This window comes from Telmatherina bonti, assembly GCF_933228915.1.
Source record: "Telmatherina bonti genome assembly, chromosome: 4".
Lineage (NCBI taxonomy): Eukaryota > Metazoa > Chordata > Actinopteri > Atheriniformes > Telmatherinidae > Telmatherina > Telmatherina bonti.
Genome location: NC_136622.1, coordinates 32,568,187 through 32,589,037, shown reverse-complemented (window position 1 = coordinate 32,589,037; position 20,851 = coordinate 32,568,187). Strand labels below are relative to the sequence as shown.

At 39.8% G+C, this 20,851-nt stretch overlaps 2 protein-coding genes across 2 annotated transcripts; one reads left to right on the top strand and one right to left on the bottom strand.

The window, feature by feature from the left end:
- Positions 1-1,981: 1,981 nt before the first annotated feature.
- On the bottom strand, positions 1,982-5,788 carry coq10a (coenzyme Q10A). Its single transcript, XM_079239037.1, has 5 exons — positions 5,219-5,788; positions 4,188-4,337; positions 3,907-4,099; positions 3,688-3,789; positions 1,982-3,360 (listed from the first exon to the last, which is right to left on the bottom strand). The coding sequence occupies exons 1-5, from the start codon at positions 5,353-5,355 to the stop codon at positions 3,193-3,195; spliced, it is 750 nt and encodes a 249-aa protein (XP_079095163.1). The 5' UTR covers positions 5,356-5,788; the 3' UTR covers positions 1,982-3,192.
- A 2,338-nt stretch (positions 5,789-8,126) lies between these two features.
- ankrd52a (ankyrin repeat domain 52a) lies at positions 8,127-20,592 on the top strand (the record flags this gene model as incomplete). The annotated part of the gene is made up of 28 exons (XM_079239395.1): positions 8,127-8,153; positions 8,768-8,851; positions 8,973-9,051; positions 9,248-9,318; positions 9,509-9,709; positions 9,793-9,880; positions 10,111-10,253; positions 10,450-10,662; positions 11,639-11,717; positions 11,826-11,940; positions 12,058-12,140; positions 12,237-12,354; positions 12,439-12,507; positions 12,611-12,751; positions 13,736-13,798; positions 13,915-14,026; positions 15,111-15,182; positions 15,278-15,479; positions 15,630-15,717; positions 15,884-16,001; positions 16,092-16,311; positions 16,403-16,490; positions 16,599-16,682; positions 18,399-18,544; positions 18,694-18,776; positions 18,868-18,950; positions 19,882-19,973; positions 20,219-20,592. The coding sequence occupies 28 exons, from the start codon at positions 8,127-8,129 to the stop codon at positions 20,488-20,490; spliced, it is 3,234 nt and encodes a 1,077-aa protein (XP_079095521.1). The 3' UTR covers positions 20,491-20,592.
- Between the last annotated feature and the right edge of the window lie 259 nt (positions 20,593-20,851).

Genomic DNA, 20,851 nt, shown 5'->3' with positions numbered 1-20,851 from the left:
GTTTGGTCTTTTTTTTTTTTTTTTTTTTTTTTCTTTTATAAATACTTCCTGGTAGAAAATAAGATAACATACTTGGTGTTAAAACTGGATAATCTGACATCTATAAAGGAGGAAATTTGACACTGATGCCCAGTCAGTCGAGTGTTGTTAAAGAGACCACCTGGAAGTAACATCAAGGTATCACACATAATAATACTGCTGTTCTTAGTCCCTATGTCTACACGGACTAAGTCTGTACTAAGATTTGGATCTCTTTCTTCCAACCAGGGGCTTAAAACTTTCAGATTTAATTCTGTCTTGATGATCATGAAAAGAACATGGTACAAATGTCCAGCTCACATGCACCGTTATTAATAACTGTCCCACATACCGTAACCCCACTCTGGTTTCTTGCTGTTCAGCTGTGTCCATCTTTCCACTATGCTTTTGCAACAAAGGTAAGCAGTGCGAAGGAACGCAATCATAAAAGACACCGGGTTTATTTAATATTAATGCGTCGTTAGGAGGCAGTTCAGGGTTCAGGGTTAGAAATGACACTTCAAAAGTATTTGGGAAGATTCCTCAGTGGAAAAAAGGGTCAAGTGATACAATTCTTTCTAGGAACTGACGTCCAAGAAAGGTCACTCTAAAATAATCCTCTGCAACAATCAGAGGAGCTCAATCTCTGGCTCAACAGGCTTCAGCGTGTTGGTTTAAAATGGTATAATTAGAAAAAAAAACCTGGACAACTGTGGTTTGTTTTGAAGTGTTGCCAGGTGTAAACCTCTTTATAAGGGAAAAAATAAACATTCAGCACAGTTTTTAGTTTAGCACCTCATACTTGACTGATTCAACCACTAAGTCCTCTGTATACCTGATTTTTCCAAAGTCAATTATAAGGCCATCAGTTCAATAGCTAAAGCTCATCTCAAATTAGATCATGGCAGCGTGACCAAGACCTGCAGCACATCTACAGCAGAACGGCTCAAAAAGAAATGTTGTAGTGACCTTGTCAAAGTTCAGACATCAAATCACTAAAATAAAAACAGCTGTGAGCCAAGTAAGGGACACAACGGGCACCTTACAGCCAATCAGAATCCAGTATTCACCCAGATCATAGTATAAAATCAATTGACACTGCATTATAAAGTTGCACAAATACAATGACTCAAGATGCTGATACTGTTGTTCACATAAGGATTATTTTACCTTGTTGCCAGCTAAATCCAAATACTTTAATAATCCCTGAAGACAAACTACTGAATCTGTAGATGTACTAATACTTACTCCTAAAATAAGCTGCTGTTTGGATGAGTTTAAAAAGCAGAAAACATTTATTTCCATACGTACTGCAGGTGGAGGGAAAAGCTGCCGAACATCAGTCAAATCAAAGAATTCTCTAGTTTACAGATGAGCAGAAAGGCAGGATAAAGCATTAAATCTAACCTCAAGATTAAAAAACTAAAGTACTAACAAATATACCTATCAGCCTGCATCATAATGTGATTTAAACTTTGTTACAATAAGCTGTCATTGTCGCAGTGAAAAGCTTCTGAATGTACTAATAAACCAGATTCTTTCAGATATTCTAACTTAAAAGTGTCCCAATATGCTCTGGGATGTACTTTAAACTTACCATAAAATGAAAGAATTTTCTTTCGTTTTAATGTAAATCCATAATATTTGACAAATATGCCAAACATATCTATGTATTTTAAATTGAGTCAGACCCCTTAGATTTGATATTTCTCATTTTATTCATTGGAATTCTCTACTTTTCCAAATTACTTACTAACATAAGTCTTTGTACTATGAATAATGATCTTATTTAGCATTTTATCTGGAAATAAAATGCTTTGATAAGATTATGACCCATCAAAATGAAACTCATGTCCTGATGATGCAACACAAATGTTAGACGTTTGTTTGCATGTTAGTTACATTCACGCATCCGAATGTGTTAAACTACAAAGTTAAATAAGCATGAAACCAGACCATAATGAATGGTTTGTAATGTTTTATTCTACAGCCCACCAGAATGTTTTAGAATGAAAATATACACGAGAGGAGAGTCATCCTCCTGTTTGGCCACCTGAAAAAAAGTCTACAAATCCTAATTTAAATTTACAAATCTATAAAAATACAATGCATCAAGAATAAAGTTGATTTTTTTTTTTTCTTTTCTTCCAACACAATGTGTGAATTTTGTTGCACTCCCCATTCACAGCATTTTCACAGTGCACTCCAGTATATTCATGACTTCCTTCAGATATTTTGTGCAAAGTTGAAGCGCCCCACCTGCACTGATGGTTTCTGGCGCTGGGCTGTAAAATAAGGCATTGTTAAAAGTGGTAGGCTAAGTTTCAATGTCCAAAAAATACAATCCTCACAGCACAACAGCCAGGTTAAAGCTACATGGAGGAAACCCTGTTCAATCGAGACAGCAGTTTGCCAGTGAAGAAACGTCATCTTATCCCTTTGAGAGACATTACACATCATAATACTGTCACAGTGACAACACACAATGTCCCAAAGCATGGCACCTTTAATATTGCCCCCAAAAACAAAAGCTTCCATACATCCAATGCTGAATAAATTAAAAAGAATGGATTATTCTGCATCAAAAAGCACTACTTTCTGTCAAATAATATATTAAAACTTCCATTTGGAGAACAAATGGTAAAAGGCAAAGACTGTGCTTCCACAATACAGTATGATCAGCTGATCCCAGTGTTAAAGTTTACATGCTGATGTATATTTAGTTCTGCATATGTAGCACCAAGAGCTTCTCTGTCTCATAAAAAGAAAAAAGAAATGGGGGTAAGGGGAGGTGGGGGTTTAAAATAACAGCAGACTCTCTAACACTGGTTACATGATGTTGTAATGATTTACTGTTTTGATTACATAAATACAGCTCGTAACTCCTGTGGAGCGAAAGCAATGGCAGGTTCTGGTAACAAAGACTGAGGTGGAGGTAGACAGACTTAACGCGAGGAGGAGGAGGAGGAGGAGGCAGAGAAGCAAGAACTTGGTGAGGCAGGATTTTCAAAGTAATGGTGACAAGAATAAGATGTCCTCGGTAGGCTGCTATGTCTATATAGCAGTGGAGACTGAATGTGGGGCTGACTAAGTTGCATCATGCAGGTTTGAATGGGTAAAGGGGATAAAAGTTGGTACGCTTTAAGGCCAGATGAGGACATGCAGTTGCGGAGATCACGTCTGATGAACCTCATGAAACATCAGCTCTCGAGGGATTCGAGTCTCTGGACCATAAAGCTTGCCAGCTCGCCGCTCGAAAGCAGCAACATTCTGCTTTACAACTTCGTCGAAGAACATGGTGGCTAGCTGGGAGTGCAGCAAAGAGCGGAACTCAAAGGATATCTGTTGGGAGAAAAAAGTCATTTTTCTTCAGGATGTTTCATGGAAAATAGAAATGAAACGTGGTAACAACAAAGTCAAAATAGTTAACATATTTAATACCACAAGTTTTTAATTGTGGACACATCGACAAAGCTTTAAATCCTTACACTAAGGCTGTCATACAACCCTTGTAATTAGCTCAATATTCTCATCTAACTGAGACAGAAAGTAGTAAGCATTTTTATCCTCAAATATAAAATATTTAGATAAACACCACTGCAAAAGATGTGTCTGAAAAGCAGCAGATGACCTGTCACCACTGCATGAATCAAACTATGATTTACTTACAGAAAAGTCTACTGTGCAGGTGCGAGGATAACCAGGAATGCCGGGACTAAAGCGCCATATTGTCTCCAGATGATTGAACAGCTTTCCGTCTGTGCACACTGCCTGAATAATACAGAGGAACGCTTGTTTGTTGGCATCTGAACTGATAAATTCCATGTCATCCGTGTTTATTCCACTGAACATCAGATACAGCCATACGTTACACAATGAGCTACTTACTTTGACGAGATGTGGCCTAACATTAGTGATCATCGACGTGTATCGTTCCACAACTGGAGGGAATCCCACTTCAAGTTGGGCTTTGGAGTGACCTGCTCTTCTCATGATGGTCTGGGACTTCTTACACCAAGGCACAAAGTGCTTGTACTCATCAACATTGGCTACCACATCATACATTTCCTGCATAGAATAACTGTGAAAACAAGCATTGCAGAGTTAAATGAAAGAAATTCTGTTTGGTTCTCAAGAAACACAGTTGTTCCTAGTTTATAGAGAATTACCCAAGTATCCTACGCTCAGAGTACTCCTTCCTTTTGTTGGTGAGGCTGATGAAGTTTCTGCTTTGAGGAACGGTCGTCATTGCATCCCAGTCTTGAAGACAAAGCACCTTGGGACTTCTCGTCATCAAAATGCCACACGATGACAGGTGTCTAAAAGGCCAAGAGTAATTCATCAGTAAGCTTCATTCTGGAAAGATTCAACACACCACAGCATACATTAACAACAAAAAATAACAAAGAAAAGATCCACTACATTCCATTTTTAAAGCTACCAAAGACACTTAGTGCACTCAGTGATCTGGACCAGGAGGTTATAAAAGGTCTATGGTGGGAAATTGCTGGATTTTTCTGAGTTGGAGTTTAATGTAGAGTAAAAAGCCAAGTTTGATACATTTAGATGTGTATTCCCTGTAATCTAACCAAATGTGTTATGATCACAGGGAACTGGTTGTATTAAGAGGGAAAAAGGCAGAAGTTTTTGGTCATAAATGAGCAATTTAGTCTTTAAAACTAAATTACAACAGAAAATAAAGACGCCTATTATTCACCAATGTGAGAAAAATGCCTTCATCTCTATAAATATTGAAAAAAACTCCACATATGATGCAAGCCAAAACAATTAGTATTTGTTGATCGGAATAGATTATTCATTTACAGTGATGTACTTGATTTCTTTTTATGATCTACACAACACATCTGATAAATGATGGGAGGAAAAAAAAAAACATCATTTGGTAAAAGAAATGACAGATTTGACAGTAGTTTGTTTATCTATAACTAATTCTCAGAACATAAGGATGAGTCACACCTGATTCCTGACCAATGTTTCCAAAACACCTTTCTCTTTTCCTCTGGGAAAATCTTGACAAATATCAGCCAAGAATAGCTCCAAAAAGACTATTGACAGTGATATCCTTACCTTGTGATCTTCTCTGGACAGCCTATGATCATATAGCCGCTCTGAAGTATGTCGCGCATCGTGCACCACTAACAACAATAAAAACCCTCCAAAATCACCGTGACAAGCTCACCTGATGTTTTGTCTCACGCATCCTCTTGTTAGAGCTGTACGACACGAGCGAGGGGAACCCACAGTGGCAATCTGGAGAAAGTCACTGAATGTCCGCACACCCATCGGTAAGCGCCGGGCACCGGCTGTGGCTGCCATCCAGTCAGCCAAGTTAGGCAGGTCCTGCTCCAAACAGGGGGGCAGTGGGAGTCAAGGTTCCTGGACAAATCCCACTGCTTGAAAAGCTGTCACGTAACACGTAGCGATAGCTGGTCTACTAGCTTCACAAACCGTGTTTTAGGCGTAACTAACAGGTTGAAACGTAACTAGCAGGTTGAGCGTAACTAACAGTGGTTAAGTTAGTCAGCGGCTAACGCAGGCTAATGAGGTTTCATAACAGCCGAACCAAACGCGACGTAAGGCCGCGTTCGTGTACTTTTTGCGATAATACTCACATTACTCTGTGTCTAGAGTACTAACGTTGCTGCAAAACGGAATAATTTCCAATAGTTTCGCTTTGAAATGTTTTCAAATTCCGTCCAGCTGCGGACGACCTTCTGCTGCTAAATAAAACGCCGGTGACGGTACAGGCTGTTCCTTTCTTCTGATCGACCGGTTGAGCGCAGCGGCTATCTGACGACATGCTGCCCCCTGCTGCGCCGGAGGTTAACAGCGGTTATTTTATTTTATTTTATTTTATTTTATTTTATTTTATTTTATTTTATTTTATTTTATTTTATTTTATTTTATTTTAGTTCAAACCATATTTAGCATTACAGTTTAGCATTAAAGTTCAAGCGTTTCTGCATGAAAGCATTCACACTGCTGTTCTGCAAGAACAGCAATTTTTTAGTTTTATTTTATTTGATTTTATTTTGACAATTTCATTCTCAAATAGTAAAATAAGTATCGACAAATATTATATGCCGTGGCTATTTTTTTTTTTTCAAAAGTCACTTGTGTTGTGTTTTAATAAGACAAATCAAAGTGTGTGTTTATAAAGTGAAGTTTTGCGCGCAGCACCGAACCTGCTAGAACTTTTTTTTTTATTTTTTTATTTTTATTTTATTGTCCTATAGTTAGGGATCATTAGCATCCCTTAGTTATGCTGCTTTAGATTTAGACTGTTGAGAGACATTCCCTGATGGGAGTAGCAGTTCCTGTTGTCTATTGTCTTTCTGTCCTCTTCCCCACACACAGCAGAGGCAGATGGCTGCCTGCCCTTGAGCCGGATTCTCCCAGAAGTTTCCTTCCTGTTAAAAGGGAGTTTTTTCCTTCCCACTGTCGCCAGTGTGCTTGCTCAGGATGGGAGATTATGAATTGGCTTTCATTATGTTTTTTTCCTGTGTGTAAAGCGTCTTGAGATGGCATTGCCATGATTTGACGCTATATAAATAAAGTTGAATTGAATAGAATTGCGACAATACATATATACATATAATGATACAAAGTAAATAACTAATTCACATTCAATAAAATATTATATCAAATCTTTGTAAATTACACCTCTTCTTAAGAGTCTTTTGAGATATTTTCTTCGGAACCCATGACAATAATTGATGTGTAAACAAACAAGTCCATTTACAATTGAACCTTTTCACAAAATGAAATTCTGTGTGAACATAGCTTAGCGAAGATCTAGATAACAAGTAAATGTCATGTTTATCAATAAGAGAATAAATAAACCATAGCTGTTTATGTCCACCAAGCAACTGCTGGCCATTCAGTCACAATAGCAAATGTTGACCTCTGCTGTTAAACTTATTCAGCTGATCATTCAAAAACCAGATTTTAGCCATCTTCAAACATCTTCAATTTATTTAAGCTCAGTTTACAGCTATTTTAACTCTGTTTAAACATCCATTTTTGCTTTAAACACTTCTTTAAAGCTTCTTTTCATTTCAACCTTCCTTAGCATTACAGTTTAAACTTTCTTTAGCATTACAGTTCAAGCATTTCCGCATGAAAGCATTCACACTGCTGTTTTGCAAGAACAGCAATTTTCTAGTTTTATTTTATTTAACTTTATTTTAATTTATCTTATTTTATTTGATTATTTTTACAATTTTGTTCTCAAATAGTAAAATAAGCATCAACAAATATTATATGCCGTAGCTATTTATGTCCACCAAGCAAATGCTGGCCAATCAGTCACAACACTGATGATCTTAACTATAAATTACATTTTGTGTAAAGTTATTTAACTTATATTCAAATTTAATGGTAAACTTTGGTCAATACGATGACAGAAATATACCTCTTTAGCAATGTAAGAAAGCTAGTGTTGAATTGGTGTTCAGCAAGGCCAGATTATCCAATGGGCATTATGGGCACAGGCCCAGGGGCCCACGCCCACTTAGGGGCCACATAGGGCAAACACCAGCAGTTTGGACATTAAACAAAATGTACATAAAAACAAAATAGTTACACCACAGTTTCTAATGTACTGCTATTGGTACCATTGGCTGAGATATGTTAGAAATGTTGTTTCACAGTGTATAATTCACAATTTTCACAACGTTGCGGTGGGGAAGGGAGCCTCTGAAACACACTGGGCCCAGGGGTTTGTGCACTTTTAATCCGGCCCTGGTGATCAGTGTGAAAAATGTTGCTGCTGTGTTTTTCATTCAGTCCCCAAGATAATTGAAAGCATTTTCTTGCTGTTTTACCGTTTACTGCCCCACGATGTCGACATTGCACCGGAGTTATTCGGGAAGCAGACCGCCACGCCTGTAGGCGGACCAGCAACGTCGTAGCCAGCATCGTCAGACCAGACACTGGATACAGACAACAACAGTGACAGATCGAGACCGCATTTCTGTTTGCATTCAGCTATGGGTGTAGTCTGAGAGGTAGATACAGTAGCGTGCCGTAACTTACCTCGAAGTTTTATCCTCATGAAGGAGCTCCGTCCTGGCTGAGTTTGGGAGATGGGAGTACTTAACATTGCAGACCAGGTACGTTCAAAGAAAGCGCTCCGTGTTTGGGCTGTGGCGCAGTCTATTTGCTGGAAAAGGACCCACTGTAGTGCGCAATTTATAAGACTCATGACGTTTCCCTGCTCACATACGGTGCATATTTATTTATATCGTTATATAGGTCATTGCAAAAGTGTTTCTTGCTTAATGCCGATGCAGTATTTTAGTTTAATAACGAATGCGTTTCCTGGGCCGTGCTTTGGGTCAGGGCCAGCTCCGCAGCAGCATTAGCCAGCTGACGTAAGTACTGAGAGACGGGCCTGTAGGCCTCAACCAGGGCTCCGTGTATCTGCTGGAAAGAATCAAAGATCACTTTCAGTTTAGTACACACTCCTGTTAATGGTTCAAATAAAACATTTATTGCAATGAGTTTAATGATCATTTTAGTTATTTTTTTTAACTCATTATTACAAACTGCTTTTGACTGGTTTTCAGAAATCACTGATGTGAAATGATTATATCCGACTCATCGCTCCGGATCAACGTGAAGGATTTTTTTTTTGTGTGTGTGTTACATTAAGGATAAATCAGCTTGTGTGTTGGTTTTTTTTTTTTTTTTTTTTTTTTTTTGTGTGTGTGTGTGTGTGTTGCAGCCTCCTCTGGTCCAGGCCATCTTCAATCGTAATGCTGAAGAAGTTCAACTATTATTGCACAAAAAGGAGGATGTCAATGCACTGGTATGTTTTAAATTTATGCAGTTTTAGCGTGAAAATGCATATAATAATGGGCATCAGCCACTATTTAACACCAATATTAAACAGAATTCTCCCTTCCATTGGTGATATGTCCATTTGGCAGGACCAAGAGCGCCGTACGCCACTTCATGCTGCTGCCTGTGTGGGTGATGTCCATATAATGGACCTCCTCATTGAATCAGGTAATTATGCTGCATCTTTCCAGATACTCATCTGTTATCCATTTCCATCATTCAAACGCACTTATTGCTGCATTCTTGCTGTGGCTTAACACTTGAAGTCTGTGGCAGCCTTCTCTTTCTGGCCCATTAAATATGAATCTTTTTGCTTTGCATGATCTTTAAGACCCTTTACAAGTGATGAACATATGTCTTTCAGGTGCCAGTGTTAACGCTAAAGACCACATATGGTTAACCCCTTTGCACAGGGCGGCTGCTTCCAGGAATGAGGTACATCTTCATTGGATGGATTTTAATTACTTCTGTGTTATACTTTTTTTTATTCTACCATGCATTCACCCAGATGTTCTATTACTCATTTAGATTTACATTTACAAATGTTGCTTTGATTGAAGGTAATGCAGAAAGCTGCAAATAAGATAGAGGCTTTAAGTTCCGGTGATTGCTTTCTTCTCTCCAGAGGGCAGTGGGTCTGCTGCTGAGGCGCGGAGCTGAGGCGAATGCACGAGACAAGTTCTGGCAGACGCCACTACATGTGGCTGCTGCCAACCGTGCCACGCGCTGCGCAGAGACCCTGCTGTCCCAGCTGAGCAACCTGAACATGGCGGATCGCACCGGCCGAACCGCCTTGCACCATGCAGCTCAGAGTGGGTTCCAGGAGGTGAGGCTTCTACTACTTGCTCCAACTTCACAAGTGTTGTACTTGTGCTTCCTCCACGGTTAAATGTTTCTGTTTTCTTACAGATGGTGAAGCTGCTGCTGAACAAAGGGGCCAACCTGAGTGCCATTGATAAGAAGGAGAGACAGCCTATCCATTGTGCTGCCTATTTGGGTAAGTGAGCTTGAACATTCCTGCCAACTTTGCACTCCACAAGCTTTCCTTCTCACGTATGATCTCAAGCTGACCATGAAACGGTTAACTCGTGTGAGGAAGATTAACACGTACAATTATTTTCACACAGTCTCAGGGGAAATTATGTAATGGATAATGACTTACTTAAAAAAAAAAATAGAATGAATGATTCATATTTAAGTAATTCCATCATTTTGTGCTTCCTGCAGGGCACTTGGAGGTAGTGAAGTTGCTGGTGTCTCGCAGTGCTGACAAGAGCTGCAAGGATAAGATGGGTTACACACCTCTCCACGCTGCTGCTGCAAGTGGTCACATCGAAATTGTAAAGTACCTACTGAGGATGGGGGCAGAGGTGAGTCGTACACATCATGTTCTGTTTTAGTTTAGCCAGTGCAATTAATCTTCCTGCTCATCAGTGAACTTGGATATTAGAGCACATGTCTTAGGTATTGTAGAGTGTATATATGGAGTATCTGGTCAGTGTACACTAAAGGAATTTCACCGATTCTTGTTGCAATCTGACATTTTGCGTTGTGTTCTGTGGTCAGATTGATGAGCCCAATGGCTTTGGAAACACTGCCCTCCACGTAGCTTGCTACATGGGGCAGGAGGCTGTGGCTACAGAGCTGGTGAACCATGGGGCTAATGTTAACCAGCCCAACAAGTGTGGCTACACCCCTCTGCATTTGGCTGCCGTGTCCACCAATGGTGCCCTCTGTCTGGAGTTGCTGGTCAACAATGGGGCAGATGTCAACCAGCAGGTATGAAAAGAGTTTTGTTTATTTTTAAGGTTTAGTAACACTTGAACTGTTTTTATACATGACTTTAGAACAGTGTCCAGTTAAGTCTATTTATCATTTATTGGAGTTGATTCCTATTTCTTGTAAGTAAAGCATACAATATTAGGTTTTCTGTGTTACATGCAGGGTAGAAAGTAGGACAAATGCAAATACTATGATACAATCCTGCAAGTGGTTGATGAACAAATTAGTCCTGTGCAGGCAGTTGGTTTGTAAATGTCATCAATTTCACTGGATGTTTGTTTAATTAGGGCATCTCTAAAAGTTTTTTTTACAAATAATTTCCTTTTATATTCTAAAAAGTCTGAGTGTTGTTTTTTTTGGTTGTTTTTTTTAATAAGCCGCAGCCATGCATCAAGATAATTCAGTCTTCAAGGGTGTAGTTGTATACATGTTGTTCTTGCCTCCTTTGTAAAAGTGAAAATCTGCAGAATTTGAATGCGAACGGATTGAAGATTAAATGTTTTAAAGATCTGTAACGTAGACTAAACTCTGCACTGCCTGATCTATTCATCGTGCCTTATTTATAGCATTCAGGACCAGAAACATTTGTCAAAAATTTGTCCACCTAAACTGTGGAATGAGCTTCCTTTACATGTTAGACAGGCCTCCACTATATCTGCTTTTACATCTTTACTGAAGACCCATGTGTTTAAGCTGCTTTTTCTGCACAATAAGTTGACATTTTAGATCAGATTTTATTTTGTTTTAATTTGATTGCTTTTATTTTTTGATTGTTTTTAGATGTCTGTAATTTTTTTTTTTAAGTTGTCCTAATGTATGTTATTTATTCTGTTTTAACCCCTCACAATGTGACACTTTGGTCAACATTGTTGTTTTTAAAGTGCCTTATAAATAAAGTTGTATTGTAAAATGCAAAAGGTTGTGTTATCTTTTACTGAAAACTAATGTCTGTTCTTTTTATTACTCTTTTTAGAGCAAAGAAGGGAAGAGCCCCTTGCACATGGCAGCCATTCACGGACGCTTCACACGCTCTCAGATCCTCATCCAAAACGGTACGTTCACTTTTCCTGTTTCTCTGAGATGTGGCGTTACATTGATCCAGACTCTTTTTCTCCTCTCGTTGGGTTTTAAACACATCCCTTTTCTCTGCTTTGCATCAGGTGGGGATATTGATTGTGTGGATAAGTATGGCAATACCCCTCTCCACATTGCTGCTAAGTATGGCCATGAACTGCTGATCAGCACTCTGATGACCAACGGAGCAGACACGGCCAGGTACAGATAAAACATTGTTGGTAAAAGACACTCAGTCCATGCGGCGGTGAAATAAAACAGTTTAAGTTCAAACAATGTCCAACGCAGCTTTAAAGGAGTGTTTTTGCTGTTTTCCAGACGTGGGATCCATGGAATGTTCCCCTTGCACTTAGCTGTGCTGTACGGGTTTTCAGACTGTTGTCGCAAGTTACTCTCCTCAGGTTTGGTCGGATTTGACTGTTTGTGACAAAGTCTGTCAGATGTGCATCGACATATCTGTTAAGTCCTGCTGTTTTCTTTTTTCCGTCGCCCTTCAGGTCAGCTGTATAGTATCGTTTCATCTATGAGTAAAGAGCACGTACTGTCAGCTGGGTTTGACATAAACACCCCCGACAACTTTGGGAGGACCTGTCTACACGCTGCTGCCTCTGGAGGGTAAACTACACGCCCCGTTGAAAGACATTTTGCACCATTTCCTCTGTTTACTTCATCTCTTCTTGTGGTAATCTGCCTCTACAGAAATGTTGAATGTCTGAACCTACTCTTAAGTAGCGGTACCGACTTGAATAAGAGGGACATAATGGGAAGGTAAGTTTTCCTTAAACTGTTAGTGTTTGTTTTTAGTAATTTTACCAGGGTTTGTGTTTTACACAGACACTTCTTTTTGTTTTTCGTCACGTTCTCGCTGCAGGACACCGTTGCACTATGCGGCTGCTAATGGGAGGTACCAGTGCACTGTGACCCTGGTTAGCGCTGGCGCTGAGGTCAACGAGCCTGACCAGACAGGCTGTACTCCCCTGCACTACTCTGCTGCCTCCCAAGCCTTCAGCAGGTTGGAAAACATGTTTATTTCTCATCTTTTTTCATTATAACAACACACTGAACACAAGCTAATAAACTGAGTCAGCTGCTGTTTCAGAACATGCATCAGCTGGTGAAAATGGGATGGTAGTTTTTTTTAATTATAAAAATGGACTTTGAGTTGCATGGAGAGCGCAGGGTAAAATAAAGATGCAGGTAAACCAGTGAAACAAACTACAGAAAATATTGTAAAGCTGTGAAAACGACGCAGCTGCAGGCACGGCAGTGGTTACTGTGTTAGCGTTACGATTCAATTACAGCCTGTCTCATTTTGCTTTTGTGTTTCATGGAGGTGTTTATATTTGAGCAAAGTGTTATTCCACATAAACACAGTTATTATAGTCTGCATCAGTACAGCACATAGTTTTTTTTTTTTTTTCTTAAGTCACTGCGAAGCTTTAAATAGCCAGACCAGTGGCTCTGCATCGGTATGACGTTGAAGCATGAATTCAGCTTAACTGTGCAGATACCAGCACACAGAGCAGCAGGAGGGACCAGAGGAGAAGCTCCTGAGACCTGCTCCCAATTTCTGGCTGCAGTTTTCATACAGTCATAATCATAGCAGCTGAAGTTCACCTGTGATTCTGCATGGTGTGGCGTTGTATGTTGGCTGTAGCGTATTAGACTGTACTGGTGGTGGGTGTGTTTGAAAGCAAGAGAGATGTACAAGCACACAACTGGGAGCAGCTTGGCTGTATTCCATTCATGTTGCTTTAGTCAAGTGAAAAGTATATAAGCTCAAGCTGCCTTATGATAGTTTCTGTATGGGAAAAGAGCCAGAATATGAGGTAAACTCAGCCAGCTTGAAGTCAGGGATGCCCCCACTAAATTACATGATGCACTTATGTGCTTCCTCACTTACTAATGCCATTAACCATTTAACTTATGGAGCATGTGGGGGAAGGAAGTGGGCCTCCCAGTGGAGTCACCAAGCTGCTTTTTTCTTCTTTTTCAGAGTTGATCGTCATTTTTCTGGAAACCATCAGGATGACGAGGATGAAGCAAAGGAGTCATACTTGTGAGTTTTTTCTCCTTTATACTTAAATCTAACCACAGCTATGGTTTCCAAGTGAATTGATTTCATGTTCAAAGAGTTTCAAATCACATCATTAAACATGTGTTTTTGCTTTAAAGCTGCTTGGAACATCTTTTGGACAACGGTGCTGATCCTTCAATGGTCAACTCCAAAGGTTACAGTGCAGTTCACTATGCAGCTTACCACGGCAACAAACAGAACCTGGAGCTGGTGAGAGGCGTTTATTTCTCACATTTTATGGCAAGAATAAACAAGTAAATGGTTGAATAAAATGTTTTTAATAATATGCTTTTTAAAGATAATTTTTTAGGGGTGGAAAAATCGAAAAATCTGGAATTGTTTTGCTTCAATTTCTTTTTTTTTTTTTTTTTTTTTTTTTTGCTGTCCAGCATTTAAGCAGGCAAAATTGATTTTTTTGGATGCTGTGTTCTGCTGGGAAAATTTACTTTGCCATGGGAAGCATCATCGATATAATGCTCCCCTTGATGTTCTGGATTTTTATTTTATTTTTCTATTTATTCTGCATAATTGTTTGTATTACAAAGCTTATACTGCTGGACCAGACCGGAGAGGAACACAAAGAGAATCGAAAAGAAGAGAAAACATTGCTTCACAATTTTAAAATAAATTTCTTTGTTAAAAAATCAATTCTTTTTTTCAAACAAATATAAACAATCCATTATGAAATCTTTGTCTTTTTTATTGTTTTTATTGATCTTTTTACTTGTGTTCTTGGGCATTATAGCAGCAGAATGATGATCTGGCTACTGTTTTTTTTCCTAATTGAAATCAAGACAAATGACAAGCAAAAAAAAAAAAAAGTTTTATACAGTTATTTTGTTTTTAATCTACAAAAATCTGCAATATAGAAGAATTGTGAGAATCGCAATTAAATCAAATAGGAACCCCAAAAAATCTGAATCGAATCGGGACAAAAGCATATCGTCACAGCCCTATTATTTTTATTGTTGGGTAGTTGTTGTTAGAGTGAGGCTGGAGGTCTTACAGCAGCTGCATGTTAGTCTCTGTGAGCCCCTCCAGCACTGTATGAAGCTGGAAAACTACCAGGTGTTTCTCCACTCGACAAACCGTGCTGGCTGCCTTCAGTCGCTGCTGTTTTACAGGAAACAAATGACCACATGTTAACAAAGCCTCTTATCTGAAATTATTTAATTAGCATGTTCTCAAAGTAGCGTTAGAATCCTTTTATGGTCCAAGTATTCTGTTACTGATTTCACCATCTTTTGTTTAACCTCATTCTGAATTAACATAGACTGTCCTGTCTAACTTTTAGCTCCTGGAGATGTCCTTCAATGCACTTGGAGACATAGAGAGCAGTATTCCAGTGAGTCCCCTGCATCTTGCTGTAAGTTGTGCAAACGAGGTCACCCCCCCGCTTGTAATTGGCTTCTTAATCTTGACTAATTGCAAAGTTGTGACTGACCTCCTCTGCTCTTTCAGGCTGATAAGGGCCACTGGCAGGCTTTGCGTGTGCTCACAGAGACCGCAGCCTACGTGGACATGCAGGACGCCGCAGGGCGTTCTGTTCTCTACTTGGCTGCCCAGAAAGGCTACACGCGCTGTGTGGAGGTGCTTTTGGCTCAGGGGGCCTCTTGTCTTCTCAATGACAACCATCTTATGTGGACTCCAATTCATGTTGCAGGTACATTATACTCCCAGTTGGAGGATTTCAGGCCATAGTATTTGTTTCTGGTTGTCACTGGTTTGGGTGATACAAATTCTTCTCCATTCACCTCTTTTTTTTATTTTTTTTATTTCATTTAAACATTTTTATTTAAAATTGTTACACCAGCTGCCCACGGTCACTCGGACTGCCTGCGAATGATGATTGATTATGGAGAGGAAGGGGATCTCATCAATGTCATGGACAAGTTTGGCCAGTGAGTTTTGTTTTGTTGTTTTTTTTCTTGCTCTTAAAAGCACGGCTTGAATTTCTTTTTTCAGTTTCAATTCAAACAAAAAAACATCTTAATGATAAAAAAATGATTTTTTTTGTTGAATGTAAGAGCACAAACACATATTTACTGTTGCATTTCTCTGCTGAAGGACCCCATTAATGCTGGCTGTACTGGGAGGTCACACTGAGTGTGTCCACTTTCTGCTGGAGAAGGGAGCCTCCCCAGATGCTGAGGACAAAAGGGGCAGCACAGCTTTGCACAGAGGGGTAAGTAAAAATACCATATGCAGATGCATTTCCTGAATTTGAGTTTTGGCCTTGCATGTGTCTCATTGCTCCTTGTTGGTCGTCATGCAGGCGGTGTTGGGCCATGATGAATGTGTGACAGCCCTGCTGGAGCACAAGGCTTCTGCATTATGCCAGGACACCCAGGGTAGGACACCGCTGCACTATGCTGCCTCCAGAGGCCACACAGAGATACTGGCCAGTCTGGTGCAGGCCGCCATGGCAACAGACCCACAAGATAAATTGCTGGACAACAAACAATACACCCCATTACACTGGGCTGCATACAAAGGTTTGTTCAGTTTCATTAACTGTAAATAGCTAGTCCAAACAATTAGGTCGAAGTTAATCACTCAAGCTTGTGTTGTGTGTGTTGTTTTCAGGGCATGAAGACTGTTTGGAGGTTTTACTTGAATTTAAAACATTTATCCATGAAGAGGGAAACCCTTTCACCCCCCTGCACTGTGCTCTGTGAGTATTACCCATGCATATGCTCTGATTGCTTTTGCTGTTTAAAAAAAAAAAAAAAAAAAGTAATGAGGTGGAATCGTTTGACTGACTCGGTGGTGTTGCTTGCAGGATGAATGGCCACAGCGGTGCTGCAGAGAGGCTGCTGGAGTCTACCGGGGTCCACATGATCAACACCAGAGACGCCAAAGGAAGGTGAGTCTGCAGAACAGAGGACTTTAATTTATCTAGGAGGGTTATGAAGGAAAGCAGGCTGCATGGATCCAATTTTTAAAAATTTTTGTGTCGAATAAATTTGCACGTTTTGTCAGACTTTTGTCATTATTACATACTATAAGTGTTTAGAATGATGTGTGATAACTTTTAGGTCAGTTTATTAATAATGGAGACGTACATGAAGAAAAATGTTCACATAAAATTCTCTCCTAGTTAATCAGAATTTATTTATCCATCATTTTTCATCCACTTTTTGCTACTAAAAGGGTTTTACAGAAACACAAAGAAAAAAAAACATGCACTCTGTGTGTGAACACGCGTGCGACTGTACATGACAGGTGTGTGTTTCTAAATTGATGTTATATACTTTGTTGTGTGAAAGCTTGTCTTATTTTAATATGCATGAACAGTTTTTATTATGTTAAGCAGTTTTTGAAGCTTTTGCCATGAAAGGCGCTTCATAAATAAAGTTTGATTTTAGTAAAGCAATAATAAAGCAAATTGAGACAATAAGCGAAAATATTCTTCATACTAAAAAACATCAAAGCTGGGTATAAATGTCCAAACTGCAATTGTGGTGGTGTTACTCCTCTCCACCCTTCACAAATTTTCACCTAACGTTTGTGCTTCTGTTATATATCTAAAACATTTTCCCTTTTTATGATGAACAAAATTGTTACCAATAAAATGAGAAAGAAGTTGACAGTGGTACAAAAGCCCTTGTGAAAATACTACAAAAACAAACAAAAAACACATCAGGATTCTCAAAAACAAAATAATACTATTATTAACAATAAAAATATAATATTCAGAGACAGAACGCTGTTAAAATGAAGCTAAAGTGCCTGATAAATACTCGTCCAAAAGTTTAATTCTCACTCTAAACTTCTACTTTCTGGACTAACATCAACCCTTCCACACACAGGCCATTTCATAAATACTCTGGAACATCATATATCATGAGAAAGCGATGCTTCTCGTCTTTCAGTCCCGTTGGAAATACGTCCGTAGCGGAAATGATCACGTTATATCAGTAATTTGAATTACAGACGTAATTTTCTGTTACAAGCAGCTGACATAAAGATAATATTCTGTCTAAAAGGGTCACAGTGGGAGACGGAGAGATATTTGAATCGTTCTCTGGGTTTAACACATGAAGACTTTTCCCCACCTCTATCACCATCTATCCATTCTTCATTTGCCACGTATCTTGCTTGCTGCAAAAATCAGCACACACACACTTGTTTACAATAATTTCGTCTGACAGTTCCCTGCTTTGTTGGAAATTACACACAATTTCAGGGGAAAGTGCACTTTGTCTCGAGTGTTACGGATTTGGTTGTTTATGTTTTCATGTTTCGCTCTTCCATTTTGTGTCGAGGGAATTGCAGGGTTGCAGTCTGTCGGAGAAAATGGCTCCATTTGCCACCTCGTGACCAGCCTAAAATCATGACAAAGCAACACAAAAACATAAAGCAAGAGAAATGAGTTAAATGTGAATTAAAAGGAAAAGGTTGAGGGGTTGCAGTCCATGACTGTAAACATAGTGGATGTGATGTTGTGTTGCAGAAAGAGTGTTGCACACAAAACACTACATGTGGTAGCATGTTTCTTATGAATCGGTTTGGGGCCAAACCTGAAATCCTGCTTGTAGAGCGGTGAATCATTGGTTATGCTGTGTATCTGTGCCTGCAGGACCCCGCTGCATTCTGCTGCGTTCGCAGAGGATGTTGCAGGACTTCAGCTGGTGCTTCGCCATGGAGCAGAGATCAATGCAGTGGACAAAAGTGGATGCTCTGCTCTGATGGTAGCTGCTGACAAGGGACACAGCGGCTCCGTGGGTAAGTCTTACATCAGTAGAGGTGGGGTTCTAGTGTTTTTCATGGCTATAGTGGAAGACATGCAGTGAAAAATCCCCATTACTACACTGAGAAGCTCGACGGTTGATGTCAGATGTAATGATTTATATTTTTGTCTTGCCGCTACTCAGCCATCCTCCTTCACCGGGCCAAGGCTGATCTGACACTGCTGGATGAAAACAGGAACACTGCCCTGCACTTGGCCTGCAGCAAGGTACACAAGGGTGTTCACAAGAGTCTAAACCCAACATGTCACAAGCTCAGTGATGGATTCTGACTCTCATACTTTTTGTTTTGTCTTTTAGGCCCATGAGATGTGTGCTCTGCTGATTCTGGGCGAGATTCACAGTCCCACTCTCATAAATGCCACCAACAGTGCTCTGCAAATGTAAGAAATAACCAGCATTTCTTCATATACAGTTGTGCTCATATGTATTCATGCCCTTACATTAAAGAAAAGGCTGAATTTACAACAGTCACTCAAATAACTGGAGACTTAAAAAAGGAACAAGAAATAAAAATTTGCAAAAATATAATTTAGTAATATAAGACACTGTTTTTTCATTTAATTTTGTTGAAGAAAGAAAAAACAAACAAATGTGTCCTGGACAAATTAGAGCACTTTTCTGTTGAACAGTGGGACAAAATACCTGTCAACAGGTGCAGAAGTCTGACTGAGAGGAACAGAAAACACCTGACTGGAGCGGAAACATTAAAGGATTGTTCAACTAAATATTAGTTTGAGTGATGTAATATATAATAAACTGTCTTACTTCTTTGCTTTTTAAAAAAATATTTCTATTGAACCAGAATTAGAAAATAATTTAATGATTTTCATAAATTTTTTTATTTGTTATTACTTTAGTCAATTTCAGCTTATTTTACAGGCAGCTGTTTTTTTTCCTTCTTTATTGAAAGGTTATGAATAAATATGAGCACAACTGTAACAGACTTTACTACTAGAAAAGTTACTGCATAGCCCATGTATGCCCAGATGTTACGTTTGTGTCACTCTGCCTTAAATGATTAAATGGGGATTTTTTAGGAATGTTTGTCTTGTTGTCTTATTGATTCATTTCAGTCAGATAGATGAAGGGTTTGTCCATGTAAACGTGACTTTTGACTTCAGATGCCCACCATGAAACTGGTCTTATTAGAGATCTTTTGTTCTGTCAGATTGGCCTTTTTTTACATCCCAGCTATCAGGTTGGATCTTTGATTATGTAAAAAAAGAAAATCAGGGCAGCCTTTACGGCACATTGGTGACTAGTTGGTTGAATTATTTCCTGTCTCCTAAAACCTGACTTGTTCTTGCCCAGGCCCCTCCATCTTGCAGCACGCAATGGCCTGGCTACGGTGGTGCAGGCGCTGCTGAGTAGAGGAGCCACGGTGCTGGCTGTGGATGAGGAAGGTGAGGCGACTGTTCCTCTGTGTAGTTTTGGTTTCTTCTGTTTATGCTGAAATTAACAATAAAAGCAATGAGAGAAGCAAAACGGTAAAAACATTAAGGCTCTCTGTGGAGATGAGGGTAGCTTTACATTTGAAGCATCGTTTTCTGCAGATTATTTTTCTCATTACTCATGTTATTTTTGGATCTAATATTGATTAAAACAACTGAAAATGTAACTAACATGGCATGTGTTGCGCTCTTGTCAGGCCACACCCCTGCTCTGGCCTGCGCTCCCAACAAGGACGTGGCAGACTGCCTGGCTCTGATCCTTTCTACCATGAAGCCTTTCCCCCCACGGGACCCTTCCTCCTGCTCCTGCTCCTCTCCCACGGTCTCCCCTTCCCCAGGTCTCAATTTGCTGAAGCACTGCGGAATCACCGCCGCCTGCTCCCCCCTGCCCAGCAATGGCCTCCACAATGGCTACGTCAAAGACCGCCACGGTGCACCGGTTGGCCTGGACGGGTGTCTGTCTGAGTGAGGTCTCGTGGCCCTCCCCTCTCTCCCCCTCAGTCAGCTGCTATCACCATCATCACCACCAGGGGGTGACTACCTTTAACTTGGTTGAGAAGACCAGGAGAGCACCCACCCATGTGTCTGTTTTCTCTGTGTGTACGTGTTTGTGCGTCTGTGTGAGCGTGTGCATTTGGTCTTTTCTTGAGGTGCAGTCAAACCTAATATGCAATTAGATCCTATTCCTCCATCTCCTAGTAGTGCTTAATCCATAGAGGCAGATTGCTCTACAAGGTCACTGAGACGAGGCGAGGCATTCAGAATAAACACTAGCAATCTGGCCATCTCTAAAATCATGTAACCCTTTAAAACCCATGCTGACCGAGTTA